At 30.0% G+C, this 18,856-nt stretch overlaps 5 protein-coding genes and 1 long non-coding RNA gene across 25 annotated transcripts; 3 read left to right on the top strand and 3 right to left on the bottom strand.

Annotated features, from left to right (window-relative positions):
• Positions 1-645: 645 nt before the first annotated feature.
• Positions 646-2,414, bottom strand: LOC105677695 (juvenile hormone acid O-methyltransferase-like). The gene is made up of 5 exons (XM_012376472.2): positions 1,861-2,414; positions 1,601-1,772; positions 1,187-1,319; positions 968-1,115; positions 646-836 (listed from the first exon to the last, which is right to left on the bottom strand). The coding sequence occupies exons 1-5, from the start codon at positions 2,045-2,047 to the stop codon at positions 646-648; spliced, it is 831 nt and encodes a 276-aa protein (XP_012231895.1). The 5' UTR covers positions 2,048-2,414.
• Positions 2,415-2,554: 140 nt separating this feature from the next.
• LOC105677812 (uncharacterized) lies at positions 2,555-9,145 on the top strand. Of its 20 annotated transcripts, none has more exons than XR_010890232.1 (8): positions 2,555-2,756; positions 5,211-5,435; positions 7,028-7,328; positions 7,432-7,704; positions 7,879-8,168; positions 8,378-8,418; positions 8,682-8,816; positions 8,929-9,145. It is a non-coding gene; the product is annotated as an uncharacterized lncRNA (long non-coding RNA). The 20 variants fall into 20 exon arrangements; XR_010890235.1 differs by having other exon boundaries at positions 2,559-2,756; positions 5,350-5,435; XR_010890233.1 differs by lacking the exon at positions 2,555-2,756 and adding an exon at positions 4,163-4,333.
• A 431-nt stretch (positions 9,146-9,576) lies between these two features.
• LOC105677807 (small ribosomal subunit protein uS12) lies at positions 9,577-10,611 on the top strand. Its single transcript, XM_012376669.2, has 3 exons — positions 9,577-9,732; positions 10,047-10,206; positions 10,286-10,611. Exons 1-3 carry the CDS (start codon positions 9,729-9,731, stop codon positions 10,551-10,553), a joined length of 432 nt encoding a protein of 143 aa, XP_012232092.1. The 5' UTR covers positions 9,577-9,728; the 3' UTR covers positions 10,554-10,611.
• LOC105677800 (uncharacterized) lies at positions 10,596-12,754 on the bottom strand. The gene is made up of 6 exons (XM_012376657.2): positions 11,940-12,754; positions 11,725-11,783; positions 11,512-11,637; positions 11,273-11,437; positions 11,015-11,197; positions 10,596-10,922 (listed from the first exon to the last, which is right to left on the bottom strand). Exons 1-6 carry the CDS (start codon positions 12,145-12,147, stop codon positions 10,770-10,772), a joined length of 894 nt encoding a protein of 297 aa, XP_012232080.1. The 5' UTR covers positions 12,148-12,754; the 3' UTR covers positions 10,596-10,769.
• Positions 12,755-12,890: 136 nt separating this feature from the next.
• LOC136999937 (replication protein A 32 kDa subunit-like) lies at positions 12,891-14,361 on the bottom strand. The gene is made up of 2 exons (XM_067355131.1): positions 13,813-14,361; positions 12,891-13,598 (listed from the first exon to the last, which is right to left on the bottom strand). The coding sequence occupies exons 1-2, from the start codon at positions 14,063-14,065 to the stop codon at positions 13,132-13,134; spliced, it is 720 nt and encodes a 239-aa protein (XP_067211232.1). The 5' UTR covers positions 14,066-14,361; the 3' UTR covers positions 12,891-13,131.
• Positions 14,362-14,585: 224 nt separating this feature from the next.
• psidin (phagocyte signaling impaired) lies at positions 14,586-18,769 on the top strand. Its single transcript, XM_012376502.2, has 10 exons — positions 14,586-14,864; positions 15,002-15,226; positions 15,327-15,580; positions 15,712-15,935; positions 16,037-16,343; positions 16,415-16,719; positions 16,946-17,204; positions 17,282-17,530; positions 17,614-18,225; positions 18,393-18,769. The coding sequence occupies exons 1-10, from the start codon at positions 14,804-14,806 to the stop codon at positions 18,612-18,614; spliced, it is 2,718 nt and encodes a 905-aa protein (XP_012231925.1). The 5' UTR covers positions 14,586-14,803; the 3' UTR covers positions 18,615-18,769.
• The last annotated feature ends 87 nt before the right edge of the window (positions 18,770-18,856 follow it).

Genomic DNA, 18,856 nt, shown 5'->3' with positions numbered 1-18,856 from the left:
AACACAAATAAATCTTCGTGTTTAAATAACCGATATTCCGTAAAATCTCATTTCTCATTTAAAAAGTTCTCAAAATGATAAAATTAAATTTATTCTGTAAAATATTTCTTTTATTAATTATGTAATTATATATTTATATAATCACCTATAATTGGATATAATGTCGACTACAAATGTTGTAATTTGCCTGTCAATTTAATTGTCACACTGAAAAAAAATCGATGATAAAATGGACTATAATTGCATGGTAAAAAAGAAGCTAAAGCTTAGAACGATTGCCGCGAGTAACGAAGGCGCAGTAGCAGTGTAACAAATGAATGCAGCGAACAGTTGATCAACCGTTCAGTGAGTAATGACGAAACTGTTGCAGAGCGCTGCAATTTATGTAAATATAACAAGAAGTTTTGTAGATCCAACAAGAAAACACTTAATCAGATCTTTATAATAAAGTTAACCAAACGGTGTAGCTATAAAATGTAAAATATTTTACAAGATATCTTGTTACGATAACCAGAATTTCTATTTTGTTTAACAAAAATACACTCTACCAGAAGCGTTTTATTAATATAATAAAAACCATTTTTCTCAATGCATCAAATTTTTAAATATTCTTTAATTGTATATTATATACATATATACGCAATATTATATAACTTTTCGTGCATAAACTATCATTATTTTATGTATATTTAATACAAATTTTTGCTCTTGATTATCACATATTGATGTATAGCTAATCTCCCTTCTCATATATTCACGTGCGAAATTATCCTTGAATTCTTTTGCGAGATCATGCGGCATCTTATCCAAAAATGTGGATATGGACATTATCCCAGCTGTTAAAGTAATCAATAATTAAAATTAAAATTTTTAATGTATCAATATATAAATAATGCAAAAGATTTATAACACGGATAATAATTATGCATAAAATTTATAACTTTAATAAGTTCTTAATAAGACTTACATAAAAACTTGTTTGAATCTTTAGCGGAAAATGTCGCTTCTCGATGACTGCAATGGCAAACTTCAAATTTAATATTTTTAAGTAACTCTTTTACTTCTTTGTGAGGATTTTTTGAATAAAAATACGGTGAAATGCACCTTTTTACGTCCTACGTAAAAATAATAATTAGTAACTTGTAGTTGAAAAATTAGAAATAAATACATTATATATAATAATTACTTCCTTGTACGATGCAAAGTGATTATCTTGTGCCATTAGTTCAAAAACATTATGTGCATCATGAGATGCTACAAATAATGTAAGCATAGTTCCACCAGGTCGAAGCATGCGATAAATGTTTTCAAACGCTTGTCTGTTGAATAAAGAAGATAAATGTAAATAATTTTTGAAGTATACATTTATTATAATATTTGTGAATTAAAATTGTGTTTATATTATGTCAAATCACGCAAAAGATGTTACTAAAACCAATTATTTCAAATTAAAAATTACACAGAAATTATTTATTTAGACCAGTTTTAAATTTTGTTAATAGAAATTTTTCATTTAATAAATACCAAATTTTCCTATAAGAAAAAATTATATTTTTATAAGAAATTTATTAATTTATATATGCTTAATAATCTTACTTACCGAATGTCTTTGCACCAATGCAAAGTGTGAAATGAAAAAATGTGGTTAAATTCCGATACATATTTCTCAGGCAAATTTTTAGTTTGGATATCTAATACTTCGAATCCAAGTCGTTTCTCGTCACTGTACGTCATATTTGCATATTCGATCATGCTTTGTGAAATATCCGTACCTGCATGATATACAATAATCGGATTAACAATAAGTAATAATGCACGACAATTTGTAGTTATATATAAACAATTTATTTGTTTACTTACCAATTATTATTGCATTTGGGTCAAGAGATGACAAAAGAATATCATTCGTTACATCTCCCGGTCCACAACCGATATCCATACATTTTCCGGAGATTTTCTTTAAATCATCAGCAAATTCATCGATTAAACGTGATACATTGTATCTTTGAATATCGTCAGATGAAGCATAATCCTTTGGGTTTACCATATTTACAACTTTAACAATTGCAACTTTAACTTGCTTCACAACTCGGTCAGTGTTTCTGTATATTCAATGTAATGCGTCGCAGTATTCTCTGCGACTCCTTATATAGGTCAGTTTTTTGTTTTTTTTATATCAATTATCTTTATTATATAACCCGATAAAAAATTTCTTTCATAAGCAGATTTTAGATATCAATATCTAAAGTATTGCTATCTACACAAGCGCTTCTTTCCGTACTTAAATTGAGGCCATGCCATTGTATCAAAAACATGATTGCAATAAATCTGTGATTACCTTATATCCCAGCAAACACCAAGTTACAGTTATATAATTGTTAGTTGTAATTTCCCACTCAATAATATAATTGTTATATAACACGTGTATTATATAACAGTTATATTGTTGAGTGGGAAATTACAACTAACAATTATATAACTGTAACTTGGTGTTTGCTGGGATGACTGCTACACAAATATACGAAATCATTCATGTTTGAACGTTCAAGAAATTTACACGTAATGTTGAAGATTTATAAAATTTTGTTTTAAAGCTAAAGCATAATATTTTTAGTGGAAATTTCTACAAATGTGATTAGAATGTGCTTTTTGATCCTCGTCGAACGATGCCTAGATCTAGTCAGCTTCAGAAAAAAACACTCACTTGACTATTCAGCACTTTACAACAAGCGTCACTTGTTTGGAGCAATAAATAGGTGAGCATATCTCGAAACGTATCTTACAATTAGTATATCTCGAAAGTGTATCTTCTAACAGAGTTTATTGTAATTTTTGAAAGAAATATTAAAATGTTTGAAAGCTAATTTATGTCATTGAAATAAATGTCATTTTTTAGTAGCATTTTTATCGTTTATTAAGCCAGAACTAATCTTAGGAGTAAAAAAATTATTAGTCGTCCTAACAGTAAAAAAACTTATTTTGTAATATTGATACAAGTGAAAACAGTATTGATCCGAATTGACCCATGTGTCGTATTCTGTGCGATTACCGAAATTATCAGTATTGCGAAAGTTAGTAAAATAAGCTAATACATTGCTATTTGCACTAATGATAAATACATAATATTGAGGTATTGAATACATTACATTGTAAAAGCTTTAATTTTTTTATTTTAGATAAATTTTTGCAAAATATATGTTTTGAATAATTTATTAAGTTATGTCGCGCTTCGAAGAATGTTATTTATATTCAATTATGAGATTATTTTAAGATTTATTTGTTGTGATGAAATCTTTTCTTATAGAGAATATAGTAACACAATGCAATTTGTTAATATCTTTTTTTAATATATTATACATATTTAATATTATGTACAATTTTTATATTTAATTTATAAGGACAGTGCATGAAGTTAATTGTGAATGGGAATGTATTATAATATTGTTGTAAATAATTACATCTTAATTTTCTTAATGTTTATAATATTGTTGTCTCGAAAATAGAGTCCACTTGTGCAATATTTCTCAAATGGCGGTTCTAGAAGACGCTGTGCGCAATAGAAGTATATATTTTTAATAATCTATAAGTTCATCATTAAGTTCAAAATAATACAAAAAAATTGGAAGAAAAGCAAAACGAGGAGGAAAAAAGCTTTGGAGTCCCATCTGGCTCGCAGCAATAGGCAGCGCTACAGCACTTCTCGGTGCTCGACTGCTATCCGGTTCTCCGGAGAGGAGAGGCCGGCCGTAAGTCTACCAACTTCTGAACTGTGCTCATAGCATGCATTGCAGGAAAATATATTAATCAAAACATACACAATTGGTTCTACTAGAGATTTTTTTATACCATTTTTGCATGATTTATGTTGCGCACAGCGTTCTCGAGAAGTGCCAAGTCAGCGAGACATAAGTCTTGCTTATTACTGTTGCACAAATGGATTCTACTTGATGAGACCTCGTCAATGATATATAATACATATCCATTCGATTAATATTTCATGCTTTGTTAAATATTTCTATGAATATGTAAATATTATCTAATGTTGCATATACTTTTTATGTAACTTAGTAAACGTTATATTCAATATGTGTTCAGATAATGTTTTTTTTATTTAATGTATCATTTGCTACGTCTATATAGAATCTGTCTTATATTGCCGTCAAACAGAAACTTGATGGCAGTGACAGTGTTTAAGACGCTACATTGAGATTGTTACAAAAATATTAGAAGTTGTGTTAGAAGTGGTTGGTGGTTTTAGAAGAATTAATATTGAAGGATTTACAAGTTTGCTTAGAAATAAAGCAACATCTTTTACGCTGAGATCTTTAGAAAAGTAACGTATTAAAATAATTCTTAACAAAGTAAACTCTTATATTAACAATAATGCATATGCATTATTGAATATATAACATTAGAGAATTAGTTATATCATTATACCTGGGTATCAAAAAAAAAGTTTTTAATCTTTTTGTAAAACATAATTCATGCATAACTAAAATGTATATTTTATATAAATTATTTGTATCCATTCGAAAAATGACATTTTTATTTGATTGTAAGATATTTATTTGTTACAATAACATATTTTTTATGAAGAATATTATTCATTGTTACAATTCGTAAACTACATAACAATTTGTTATAAATATTTATTACAAGATAAATGATTTTAAATATAATTCTACTAAAAAAAGCTGTGATATAAGGAAAATTGCAAAATTGCAGTAACACAATGCAACTTGTTAATTTTTTCTTAATATTTTTTAAAATTATGTACAATTTTTATATTTAATTTACAAGAGCAAAGTACGAAATGTTAATCGCGAATGGGAATGCATTATATGTTGTTCAAAAGGTCTCGAAAATTTTAAACATACTATTTATATAATTTATTAAATGTATTTTTTTACGTTAACCTTTTTGATACGAGCGTTGACTATAGTCGACAGCCACCAACTGCAACAAATAGAAAATTTTATACAAATCAATAATACATTATTAGAAGACACGTATTACACAAAAATATCCGCGCAGCGATAAATCTTCTCTCATCAAGTTGCTCTTGGCTGTCAGATAAACACTACGTGGTGCATGTCCGCCGTGCCAAAGGGATTAAAAAATTACTAAATTATTTACCTTTTTTAAGTATAATATAACGTAATAAGTATTATATAACGTTTTTAAGTATTATATAACGCATTGACATTTAGGAGCAATTAAGGAACTCACAAAAGAGATAAAAGGAAAATTAAGAAAACTGTAGTTTGTTCAACAAAAAATGATTATCATTTCACTGCTCTTATGCATCTTTCTCATTTTACTGTGCCATTACTTTATTCATCATGGAAGATTTTGGCAACTTATCGATCAAATACCAGGACCACCGCCGCTCATATTACTCGGCAATACTCTTTTATGGTGCACCAGTTCATTAGGCAAGTAAAATTATGTACATTTGCAGATTAATGAATAGCATATAGATATTATGTAAAAAATGTTTCTTAGTAAGACACAAAGATATGAACAGTATAGATGATTTGATTACACAACATTTTGTCAATAACATATACATATAACGATAATCGTAAAATTATCAAGTGTAATAATATACAGCGTGTGTCAAAAGTTCCGGGACGGCTGGATAATTTGAAAAATACGCATCAGAGGAAAATAACCTCGACAAAAGTTGTAGGATTTTTCTCGGGCAATCCGATGGTGATCTTAGATTTGGCCTTGCCCGTGACCTTCAAGGTCATTTCTAGGTCAAATCAAATTTTTGAAACAGAAACCCCTATTTTTGATTCCAAAATCTAATAGCTGGTGTCAAGAGCTTTTCAAAACACTATAATGAAGTTATTTTTCATTAAGTACTTTTCGAGTTATGAGGCTTGAAAGTTACAGCATTTTGACATAAAATATAAAATATCTTGTAAAACATTAAATTTTCGGAAATCTTACCTTAATACTTTTATGCACAAAATAATGAGACGAATCAATTGGTATAAAGAAAAGAATATAGCAAAAGCTATATCTGAGAGTAAAGGAGGACATTACAAATAAATTAATATGAACATACAGACCCACAATGTTTAGGGTTATGATGGTCCTGGAAAAACTTATTGACTAAAATTTGAATCAATTTGATAAATACACAATTTTTAAAAAGGGCAATTTTTAGGGTAGTCATATTTAAAAAAATAAACAAGTATTCGATTCGACCAATATAGGGCTTGTTCGTTTTAGCTACACTGGGGCTGCTCTGGTTCTGCTCTACACAGGATAATACAGGACAGATAAATAGTTTGTCCTGTATTATCTTGTTTAGAGCAGACCCAGAGCTGCCCCAGTGCAGCTAAAACGAACAAGCCCATAGTTTCAAGTTTTATGATGACGTTTTTTTTCAATTGATATACAATATTTGTTTTAGAAAAAATTAAAGTCTTTCAGAACAAGCACACAAAATTTTGTGTATGTGTAGTGTTAAGAATATAGAATTAAATTTTAAAACTTAATTGTTAAATGAAACTTTGTGCGGTGCACAACTTGCACACTTGCTTGCGGCGGTTCATGACTATAATCCTCTCAAATTATAGATGAAAAGATTGTTTTTATTGTCTAGCTTGCATTCGTGTTTAATATATGAGTGTTTTTGCATCTATTGTAGTTTACGTGTAAACGCCCAACCCTGGCTTTTAATATTCAAAATAAGTTATTGGTCATTACTGTATGAAATATCTATAAGAGTTTATCATCTTTTTAAATATTAATAAAAATGCAATATTTTATTTACACACACGCACGCACGCACGCACACACAAAATTATAGAAGTAATTTATTAAAATAATTTAAATGTACATTTTCAAATTACACAGGTTATTGAAAATAATTGATCTTTTGCTAAATAAACTGTAAATGCAAAAGTAAATGTTGCAATACATATATTTATAATACGTGTGTATTTATATTTCAAATCTGATTGATATACATCATCATGTTTTACAAGTATGCATTACCGACACTTTGCAGATATAGCACATATCGGAACCAAAAAGTCGTGGACGTAGCACGGAAGAGACCCAAAAGATCGTGGACATTACCTACGGGATTCGTGGACATTGGCTACGTAGTTCAATGTGCACGTTTTGTGCACATAAAAGCGCTAGCCCACAGAAACACGTAAAATGCGGGCATGTCCACTCTGCTGGTAGTATCCTCTCCATTCAGCTACTTGCTTCTTGCGTCTCAAACAGTCTCAAATCTGACTATGGCTTAGTTTACACCGATTGTTTAGTACGCGTACCAAATACTAAATCTGCTTCTGCGATAGGTATAAATCGTTTATTGTAAAATCTACACCAATCAAAGAAGCTGATTTAGTACTTGGTACGCGTACTAAACAATCGGTGTAAACTAAGCCTATACTGTCCTAGCCGTGCGGGAAGGGTGCATTATCAAGTTATTAAGAAGAAGAATAAATATGGCCGCAAGGAGGAGCTTTCTGGTGCCATTACACATCTACTAAAATGCTAAAAAAATACATTTCACATGTAAAAAATTTTAAATGTAATATTATTTTTTATTATTTAAATTTAAAGCTATTTTTTGTGATGTAATGTTTGCGATGATTGTAGATGTATATTTATGTTATATGACAATTATTTTTCTGGCTAAGCAGTATGGTGATATAACCTAATAATTTGAACGTACGTAACACGTGCATACAATTTATTTCATATTATTGACCAAGAAGTGAACCAAGAAATACGAACCTAAAATAATTCCTAAAATAATTTTATTAAATTACTATTGTATTGTTAAATATAGTATATATAATTTTTGAGATTTTTCATCAATTGTAGCATTTTCGTTTGATACAGGAGGAGGACGTTGTGAAAATGACCATGAGAATAGACGTGAGAATAGCCATGGCAGTAGCTATGATGGTGCTGGAAGTAGTACCAAGTTTTTGTAAAGAAGGTTCTCTATAAAGACAATAAAGTAATGGTTGAGGAAGACAAGGAAAAAGTGGTTTTAAAACTGAAAAGAATGTAATAATAAAACCACAGTGTCAAAGAGGATTACTCATAGCTGAAGGAAGATGCTTTAATGACTTCAAGTTTAGTATTTGGAATATCAGTATATGGAAAAAAAGAGAATCGACAGTGAGGTAAACTCAGCTTGAATTATAATAATTTTGCTCTTTGTATTTCTTATATTTAAATTAATGGTACAAAATTATATATATAGCAAGACACAGATTCTAAGAAAGTTGAATATATAGTATGGAATATATTTAGATTTAAATTAGCTGTAGAACTTATTGGAAGAGTTGATCAAATTAACTTATCTTATGATAATAAAGTGTTATATTTTTAGGTTCTGCATCAGGAATCAACACTATATCCCATATTGCAGATGTAATTGATCCAATAAGTAAAATTTATAATAGAAATCTATAAGAAATTTTAGAAATTAATTTATGCACACATTAGAGCCAAGTTGGTTAATAATTACCATCTTGGTGTCGAAGTGGTGCTAAAGTAATTACATACTCGTTTTTCAAATGAGTAAGCTCTAGTTTTACTCGAAAAAAATGTGTGTACAAAACTTATGTTATTAATATGAAAATATTTAAATTGGATTTAGAGTAGTAAATATGTTGATATTTTTATGCATGCAGGAAGGGATTGTGTTTGCAGTGGAATTTTCTTATAGAAGAGTCAGAGATCTTAGAGACATTGCTAACAGAAGGAGTAACATTCTTATAGTTGGAGATGCAAGACACTCTTGTAAATACAGAATGCTAATAGGAATGGTAAATATTAACTATTAAAAAAATTTGTCAATGTAAATTATAAAATATAATCAATAAGTATACTTGGATTTTGCTAACAATGTGGAAATTGATGATTATTTATTGATTTTAGACGAAATCTAAATATAAACCGACTTGCAACACCTAAAACAGTATTTGCAGTAGAAGTAAAGAAACAAAAAGCTGACAATTTGAAACAGCAGAAACAAATCATGGATCCATATGATAGAAATCACATTATTGTGGCTGGTCTACAAGGTGCTGAAAAAAGCTGCTTAAAATTATTTATATAAATATGTATAAATATATATAAATGTTAATTGCTAAATTTTCATTGCATATTTACTATTTGCCCAAACTTATTTCTTTAGTTTCTGTCTGAGTTTTATATTTGTTGTATATGTAAGATCACAAAAAATAAATTGTTATTTGATAGATTAATAGAAAAATAAATTTTGACATTGTAATATGAAGTATTTGTACTAATTTACAAGAAAATATCACAAAGTAAAAGATTGATTAAGTCTTAAAATTTTAATCTTGTAGTTTTAAAACATTTAATTTCTAAAACGTTTTTTTTTTCTTCCTGACATCTCTTTTTCAAACTTCATGTTATTCTGTCGATAATTTTAAATTATCAAAGAAAAGATATATAACTCATTTGCTATTTTATTTATCATTCCGTATTTATGTTAAATTTGTATAGAAAAAGATGCTTTTCAGTGCGATATCTGACATCCAATAAGAAACCGTGCTTTATTCAATGTCTTAATAGTCCCTAGAAAACAAAATCTCATTGGATATCAGTGTCGTACAACGGAGTGTGAATGACATGACAAACAGTGTGAATCTTACATTAGAATTTGCTCATGGACGATCGAGTCTTTCCGGTTGTGAAGCACGCCTGACAACATGGGTATGTTGTAAGATTTTCTAATATTACCATATTTTTAATATAATATTTATAAAAAAAAGGTACAAACTTTATCAAGATATTTTGTTCAATATTTTTTTATATTTGCGACGCATTTACAAATGAATATTTTTTTAATTTAATTGTGAATCTTAAAGATGTGAAGTACAACAAAATTATTAGACATTGATATTATTATATTTACATAGTAGCTTTATTTTTTACTGTAATAGATACATTTTTAATATTTTTCCATGTAAAGAATTTTATTTTTGTCTAAGAAAATGTACAAAACGAATTTATTTGTTGTATTACAGGTAAACCCAGAGGTCTTCGCACTGCACGTAAACATGTAAATCATAGACGTGAACAACGGTGGAATGACAAAGACTACAAAAAGGCACATTTAGGAACCAGATGGAAGGCTAATCCTTTCGGTGGTGCCTCTCATGCTAAGGGTATTGTTTTAGAAAAAGTGTATGTAATAACCTCTATGTTGTTATTCAGAAAATTTATATTTAGTCATGTAATTTATTAATATTGTATTATTTAATAGAGGAGTTGAAGCCAAACAGCCAAATTCTGCTATTCGTAAATGTGTCAGGGTGCAACTGATTAAGAATGGAAAAAAAATCACAGCTTTTGTACCAAGAGACGGTTGTCTCAATAATATCGAGGAAAACGACGAAGTTCTAGTAGCAGGTTTTGGTCGGAAAGGTCACGCTGTCGGTGATATTCCTGGAGTACGATTTAAGGTTGTAAAGGTTGCGAACGTTTCTTTGCTTGCTCTTTACAAAGAGAAAAAGGAACGACCTAGGTCTTAAATTATCGACTTTCAGGCTTGTACTGATAAATATAAACATAAATTAAAAACTTATACAATTGTTTTATTTAAATCTTACTATTAAATAATTTTTCCTTTACATTATAAAAAAGTTCTTATAGACTATTTTTATAATTATATGATAATACTGTTCCTTATACATTTATAAATATTTAGAACATTATTCTTAAATCTAAAACTATATACAATCACAAGATCAATAAAATACACTGTCATTTTTCATACTTAGATTTTCAAGTTCCTCATGATTAATTACTACATCTTCTATAATTGGACTTAAAGATGTACATGTCTTTGATAATTTTTTTGGTAAAATTACTTTGGATACCTCATCTCTTGCTTGCAATACCTGTAAATAATTGGTTAGACATGTGAAAAATGAAAAAATCTGAACTTATAACAAAAAAGTAATTTACACTGTGACATAGATAAAATTCATACCTTTTTCAAAGTAGAAAAATCAGAGCATATGTTTTTAAGATTTGAGCAAATAGAATCAGAAGTAACCTTATCTAAATTTCTGTTTGGTATTGGCCAAGATGAAATAGTTTCAAAAGCTTCTATGAATTTTTTTTCTGCTTTGTCCAATAGGTCATCACATTCTTCATTGACCAGTTTATCAGTCTATAATATTCGCACAAAATATTAATAAATGGCACATTATTTGTTTACTATTTGATTAACATAATTCTATTATACCTCTATATCTAAATCTTCAGACAAATTAGTTTTAGTATCTTCGCAATCATTAATCAGTATCTCTTTCTTATTTTCTTCAAAATACTTAATGGCTTCCAAATAACTTACTTTTGGTTTAACAACAGAAAGAGAAGATACCTGATTTATGTCATCATCAATATATAACTAAAAATATTTTTACACATTATATAATTTATTAATCATTGATATATTATATAATTTAGGAAAATTAGTAATACCTTAACAATATCCATAAGTGTTTCCTCTGTTTCATTTTTATTTACAAAAGATTTCATGTGTACCTTTTTCATAAAATCTAACAATAATTTTAAAAATGGCAGCTGTTCCTTTAAGGAACTTTTACCCTAAATTAAAAGTAAATGTCTTTAATATGTAGACAATGATGTTAATACAACCATATTTTCATAAAATATATTATTTTATAAACAAACCAGTAATATATCTTTATTGTTGCAGAGTCCTATTTGAGAGTAATAATTAAACAGCTGATCTAAAAAGATATATTTTTTTAATATATTAAGAAACATGCTTTTAAATGTTGCTTTCTTAATTGTATACATTAGTTTATTATAAGTAATAATCAAATATATAATTCCAAGCTTAGCTGTTATATAAATATCAATTATTACTGACAAAAAAAAACTACCTTCCAAAGCAGCATCCTTTAACTTTTCTAAATGATCGACGATAGACGGCAATTTTTCTGTCAGGATCCAGGAAAATAGACGAAGACGATTTTCGCCATTGAGAACTGTTGTTTCCAGATCTTTGGACTCTGCATTAGCAATATGTGGATATCGTAAACTTACCAAAGTATTGTATATACTTGTTATAACATCTTTCGTGTTATCCATAATTTAACTCAACACATACACTTTTCGTTTTTTTTATCTTTTGGAGTGCCTTCAACCTGTCTCCTCTGGGCAGGTTTTTTAGCATCAGAACTACGGATTATATTCTTGACTCGTCTAGATATCTATCCAGTCTCTTTGTTTAAATTTTCTTCTATTCAAGTATCCTATACCCAACTCGTCACTTTTTAAATCTTCTTTACACCATTTTTTCTGTAGTTTTGTAATAATATCGGTGAATCAAGCGATGTCATATGGCCGAAGATGATGTTTTGAAGTTTCAAACAGTGGACATGAACAACACGTTTAAAGAAGATAGCAGACTCTTATAGATACTTGGAACCATTAAGCTCTATAACATACTGAGTGAGTCTTTCTTAGAACCAGTATGTAGTTCGCGGTCCAAAGATAGCATTAGTAGAAGAGGGGACATACACAACGTCTGTTCTCCTTCCACATTACTAGCGTATATTATGGGGATTTAAAAAACGAAGGAATAAGAATATTAAATATTAGAAGTAGGAAATTGAAATTATTTTATTTCAAAACAAGAAAATTAAATGGATTAACATATCAGGAATTAGGAAATAAAAATTGGAAATAATCTATTCTGTTCCTTTATTTAAAATAAAATAATTTTAAATAGCTGTTTCTAATATTTAATATTTATTCTTATTCCTAATATTTTCTCTATTGTGCGTAGGGCCCAATGTATCTATACATAAAAATTATTCCTTTCAAAAAAATCAGTGTAAAAAATATATTTGCATCTTCAAATATTTTGAACAAAAATAATCTTACATTGTGTGTTTCAAATTAATATCTATTTTATTAATTTACTATTGCTAAGTGAAAAAATAACGTTCTTATCTATACTTCCATATAAATAAAAAAATTACAATCAATGTATGTATCGTAATTGTAAATGTTATTTTATACGATACAAAATTTAATGTTTTGTAAACTTCTTAACATATAATATATAACTCAAGTAGCTTTAAAGAAATCTTCTGAACTAGTTGTGTAAATATGTCCTTCACAGAGAAGAAAATCTAATATCTCATCGATACGTGGTTTGATGTGTTTAGGCATTTTACTCAAAATATCATGTTTCTCAATACCGCATTCTGATTCATTCGCTGATCGAACAATTTCAAGAATTGCCACTTGATCAGGTGACATACCACTTATTGTATTATCGAACGTTAATGTATTAGATACAGCAGGTTCTTTTTCAGTTTTTCCAGCATTCAATATAAAATACATGACTTCCAAAAAGTGACATGTCACCTCGTTTAAGTCTTCCACAGGATACATACGCAAGATCAACACATGTCGTTGATTATTTTGATTGCGTATCAAACCATAAACTCTTACATATGTATTAAGTTGTACACAAGCATTTTCTGCAGGATTCTTGTCTGCTTCTAACCACATGACAGCAGTGAGAGTACCTATAATATAAAATAAAATCAAAATAAGTTTTACTCTTAGCAATGATAATAATTTGAAAATAATAATTGTATGCAATATTCAGATTTCTTGATTATATAAAATTTTTACAAACTTATGCAATACATGGCATAGCAACTCGACCAAACTTTTTATTTGTATTTGTAATTTTACATGTTATCATTAAAATTGAAATGATTTATACAAGTAAAATACCTGTATCATCCTGAATACTGAAAGACATCTTCGTCGTATCTTGTTCGATATGACGTACAACTCCGACGAATGTCAGAGTATTTACAGTTTTGTCAGAAATCTGCAAATCTCCCGTTGTAGACGTGATATGCTTTATCCATACGGGAATGATGCTCTTGTCATTACTTTGCGAACTTTTTTTGCCAGATCCTCCGGCCTGTGTGCTATCATCCAAAAATCCGCCTCCAAGATTCGAAGAACTTTCATTCCACATGACTCCAACTTATATGATGCACGATTATCAAAAATATAAACAGAAAACGTAAAAAATAACGTAAAACCGAAATAGAAACTCAATTTTCTAGACGAAGTATAGCCGGTATTAGGATTGTATTGAAAGGTTAACTTTTACGCGCGAAACGCAATTCGGCTTCATAAATACAGATTAGGTTAGATGCGCAGATTGGTAATTTTACAACTTCTATTGACTGCAAAATCGTAATTTATGTATATGTAAAAATTATTTGTGACGTTTTCTATTTTGGAGATAACGATATACATGTGTATATTATTATGTATTTCTATTTAATTACAATTATTAATTATTATTTTAATGAATCTATGAGAATAAGCATAGACTAAGATGTATCTAGATCAGTTATTTCGCTTGCATGGTTCCGAATAGTTAAAGTATATTGCATTTATTGTACGAGTTTCGCAGTAATATGGCGTGGCCAATCAGATTTGCTATCTCGCATCTTTTCAATTGCATTATACTCTTTTTGCTAAATAGACACGTTACAGCCGGTTCAGGCATTTTCTTATGTCCATAGGAATTAAAACAAAAAATATTTTTGTGCAATAATACTCTCATGTTGAGATGAATCTGGCGTGTAAAAGCACGTGTTGAATTACTTTAAATTTGAATCCGCCTTTAACCGTTGAAGATGACTCGCAGCGGATTGTTCGTATCTTTGGTTTGTTGATTTGATACATTACCATAAAAAGTAACATGGCGTCTAAGATCCATGTGGACAACACGGTGAATGAACGCCGTTTGCGACCGATTTATGGTACGTATATTTTTGTCGACAACGATCTGACTTGAAATTTGTTGCATTAATCACGCTCGAACTATTTGCTTGTACTTTTCGGACCAGCGATGAGGTTATATAACGACACATCAGTATTAAGCTTCTCTGCATTCTAGATTGGCTAGACAATGGAAACAATAAAAAAGCGCTTCAGGAAGCAGACAGGGTGCTCAAAAAGCATCCATCTAATCAATGTGCCAGAGTGCTCAAGGCTTTGGCTCTGCTACGGTTGGGAAAGGAGAATGAATGTCAGATCATCATGGACAAAGTGCGGTCTGAAATACCCTGTGAAGATTCTACTCTGCAGGCGATGAGTATCTGTTACAGAGAGATACATCAACGTAAGTCTTTAACTTGTCTATTAATTTGGAATGTGCAAATCGTATTTATAATTAATTGTATCATGACTACCTTGTTATTACAATTCTTTTACTTGTATAGCTGACAAAATTAGTGAGGTTTATGAAGCTGCTTCAAAAGCTGATCCAAATAACGAGGAGCTTCTAACACATCTTTTCATGTCATATGTTCGCCTTGGTGATTATAAGAAACAACAACAAACTGCTCTTACTTTATATAAATTAAAACCTAAGAATCCATATTATTTCTGGGCTGTTATGAGTACGGTGATGCAAGCTATTCATGCAGATCAAAAATTAGCAAAAGGAGTTATCTTGCCTTTGGCAGAGAGAATGGTTTGTATCTTGATTTCGTTATTGTTATTACAGCTATAACTGCATGTATGTGTGAAATCATAGAGACTATATTAATTTGTATATAAAAGAATGTAAAAATGGTTAATACAATTTTTTTATGTATATATTAGGTCCTAAAATTAGTGAGAGAAGGAAGAATGGAAGCGGAACAAGAAGTGCAACTTTATTTGATGATTTTGGAACTGCAAGATAAAAATGAGGAAATATTAAGTGTATTATCTAGTCCCTTAGCTTCACATCTTTCATATGTACCACAACGAAAGGCTACAATCTTACTAAAACTGGAACGGTTTTCTGAAGCTGCTAATGCATATCGTGAACTTATTAAAGAAAAGTAAGCAAAATCTTATCAATATTCTCTTTTGTTTTAAAAATCTGTATTTTAGTATAAGTAATATAATGATTATATATAAAATAATTATATCTGTTACGTAGTATTGACAATTGGGCATTTTATCAAAATTATCTTTTGGCGGCCTTGGAATTTCAACAACCAACAGAATGCTTGGACTTTCTAAACAATCTCATTAATACATCTGAAAAGAAAATTCGTGCACCATACTTGGCCCGATTAGAATTATTAGAACGTACTGATGATAAACATCTACGATATATTTTGCAACCTGTAGACTTTATGCACCAGTATTTCTCTCAATTTGGAGAAAAAGGCTGTGTAGTTAGTGATTTGCGATTATATCTAAATCTGCTCACACCCGAAGCCAGGTCTGAATTACTTGAAAAGGTAAGAAATCTCAATATTAATTAGATTGTCGAAAGTATTTAATGTAATACTATTGTGTTTATATATTATAGATCGAGGAAGACATTGGCGTTAAACTAGATGAGTTTCCAACTAATGTACGACAAATGCAAAAGCACATTCATCTGCAGCAATTGCGACGTATTTGTGGCTTCCATCATCCTCCTTTAGCAGACAGAGATAAACAAGAAGAATTGATAAAACGACTATGTGATTTGTATAAAAAAGGCAGTGAATTGTGTCCCGCAGAAGATAGATTGCCAACCGATTTCTGTCCAGCGGATCCATATATTTTGTTAGCTACACATTTGCTACATCAATTATGGGTTGATACCAACGAAGCATCTTTTCTTTATAGGTAATAATATAATATATTTGCATAATGTATGTAAAATTATATTGTATAATTATATTATTATATATATATATAACATCAAAGCTTTAATATATCGAATTATTAATATATATATTAAATATTAGAGCTTTGATATAATATGTACAAGTATATAAAAGTTTTAATTGGTAATTAAGATTGTTAACAATATTTTGAAAACATGCACATTTTCAAAACGATGGATTTGCAGGGCGATATCATTATTGGAACACGGTCTTCTAACGAGCCCTGTAAATTTTCACATCAAAATTTTGCTCGTGCGTACATATTTAGAGGCTGGTCTAGTGGTCGCGGCTGATCATGCGTTTGCATTACTTGACGTAAAGCACCTTCAACTAGATTCACTGGGTCATCTCCACGCACCTCTTCTCGCGCCTCTCGGTAACTTGCCTCTGGCCTCAACAACTCTTGATCATACGGCGAAATTTTTCTTAGCCAACTATAAGGATGTATGTGTTTTCGAGTGTAATAGATTCATGGAAAGACTTATTTTACTATAATTTATGAATTGTTTTTTCTTTTCTAGAGCGCGGATCATTTAACATTTGCATACAAGTACGGCAGTTTCATAAAGATTCAGGAATTTGTTGAGTTAAGAGAACGATTAGAGAATTCGTTCTACTTCGCAATGGCAACTATAGATAAGATGTTGCTAGACTTATGCTGCTGTGATAGTGCTGCCTCATTGTTTTCCACTTTGAATAATATGCACATACAACCCCATGTCGAATCGCCCATTAGATGGGCGTCCTTAAGAGATAATCGTGATCTGGAGGTAAATTCTTTAAAATCTCGATATAATTTAAAGAAGTGCACAGTTGATCAATGATGAATTTCATAAATTGTGGGATTAAACAGGTTGTTCGTGGATGGGAGCCATTTAATGAGAACGAGAAGAAAGATTTATATATGCAAGAGGAGACACGTGTGTGTATGTTAAGACTGCTTGCGGCGAGGAATAGCGTATTGCGCATTGTAGCAGCGAGTGCAGAACCATCTTCTATTTTTCTCTCTAAATTGTCTGACGAGCTTAGAGAGATAGTTGAAAAATTTATTCCGAAAGCACTAGAACTTTTTGATACGGATGGGAAACGGAACAGACCATGCAATTTATTAGTTCCGTTAGATGCAGTGGAAAGATTACGTGAAGCTTACTGTTCCGAGCAACTGAGGACTATAGCGTGCCTTGCAAAATCACTTTCTGATTCTCATTGTCCGGATTTTGATTGCATACAGACGCTACGGACGTCCCCTTGTTTGCAAACATTACCTATCCCCGAACAGGATACACCAGTGCCCTTGAAAAACTTTTTTCTCCGAGCCTCAACTTGCAGCGAATCATTAGCGATCATTAGTGCTATATGTATTGTGTGTGCGGTACAATCGAAACCAGGTACATCGCAAAAGAAAAATAAAAAGAAATATAAGAAAATCGAATCAGACGTGATAAATGAGACTAATGAAACGAAGGTAATTATTATATCTTTTTGTATGAAATAATTATTCTTAATATAATTAGAGACTTATTAACAATAATGATCTTTGTGCCGTAATTATTAAGGCGATATTTTAACAATATATGTCTATGAAATTTTATACGCTACAATTAGTCTGTATAATTATTTATTTTATTGCAGATTTGGAGAGAAGTGGCTGTATTATTGTCGGAGAAAGTTGAAAATTTAGATGCGGTCCTAACAGAATTTGAAAAATATGAGTTACACACAGGATTAGATGAGACGGACGATGTATGCGTCACCATCATCAATCGTGGGCAAGCGAGTCTCAGGCAAAGTTGCAGATCTCTCAAATCTCGCACTCAGCCCTTATTAAGGCTTTTAAGTAATTTAAAGAGCTGAAACTATTGGACAATATTTGTACAAAGAATATCTATATCCGTCTACTTGATTTTCAAAAATCTCTCAAGAATTCTGTACATAATTCTTAGTCCCAATCAATTATAAATAATGAAGGAATGGTTTAACGCTATTTGAAATACCTGAGCCTACTTTTATTTTTGTAAAAATATTATCACGCAGTCGTTCTAATATACTGCCATTCACGATCAACTGATGCGCTTGCAATACCATATCTTTCAACT

Source organism: Linepithema humile, chromosome 5 (genome assembly GCF_040581485.1).
Source record: "Linepithema humile isolate Giens D197 chromosome 5, Lhum_UNIL_v1.0, whole genome shotgun sequence".
Lineage (NCBI taxonomy): Eukaryota > Metazoa > Arthropoda > Insecta > Hymenoptera > Formicidae > Linepithema > Linepithema humile.
This window is presented reverse-complemented; position numbering and strand designations above follow the sequence as displayed.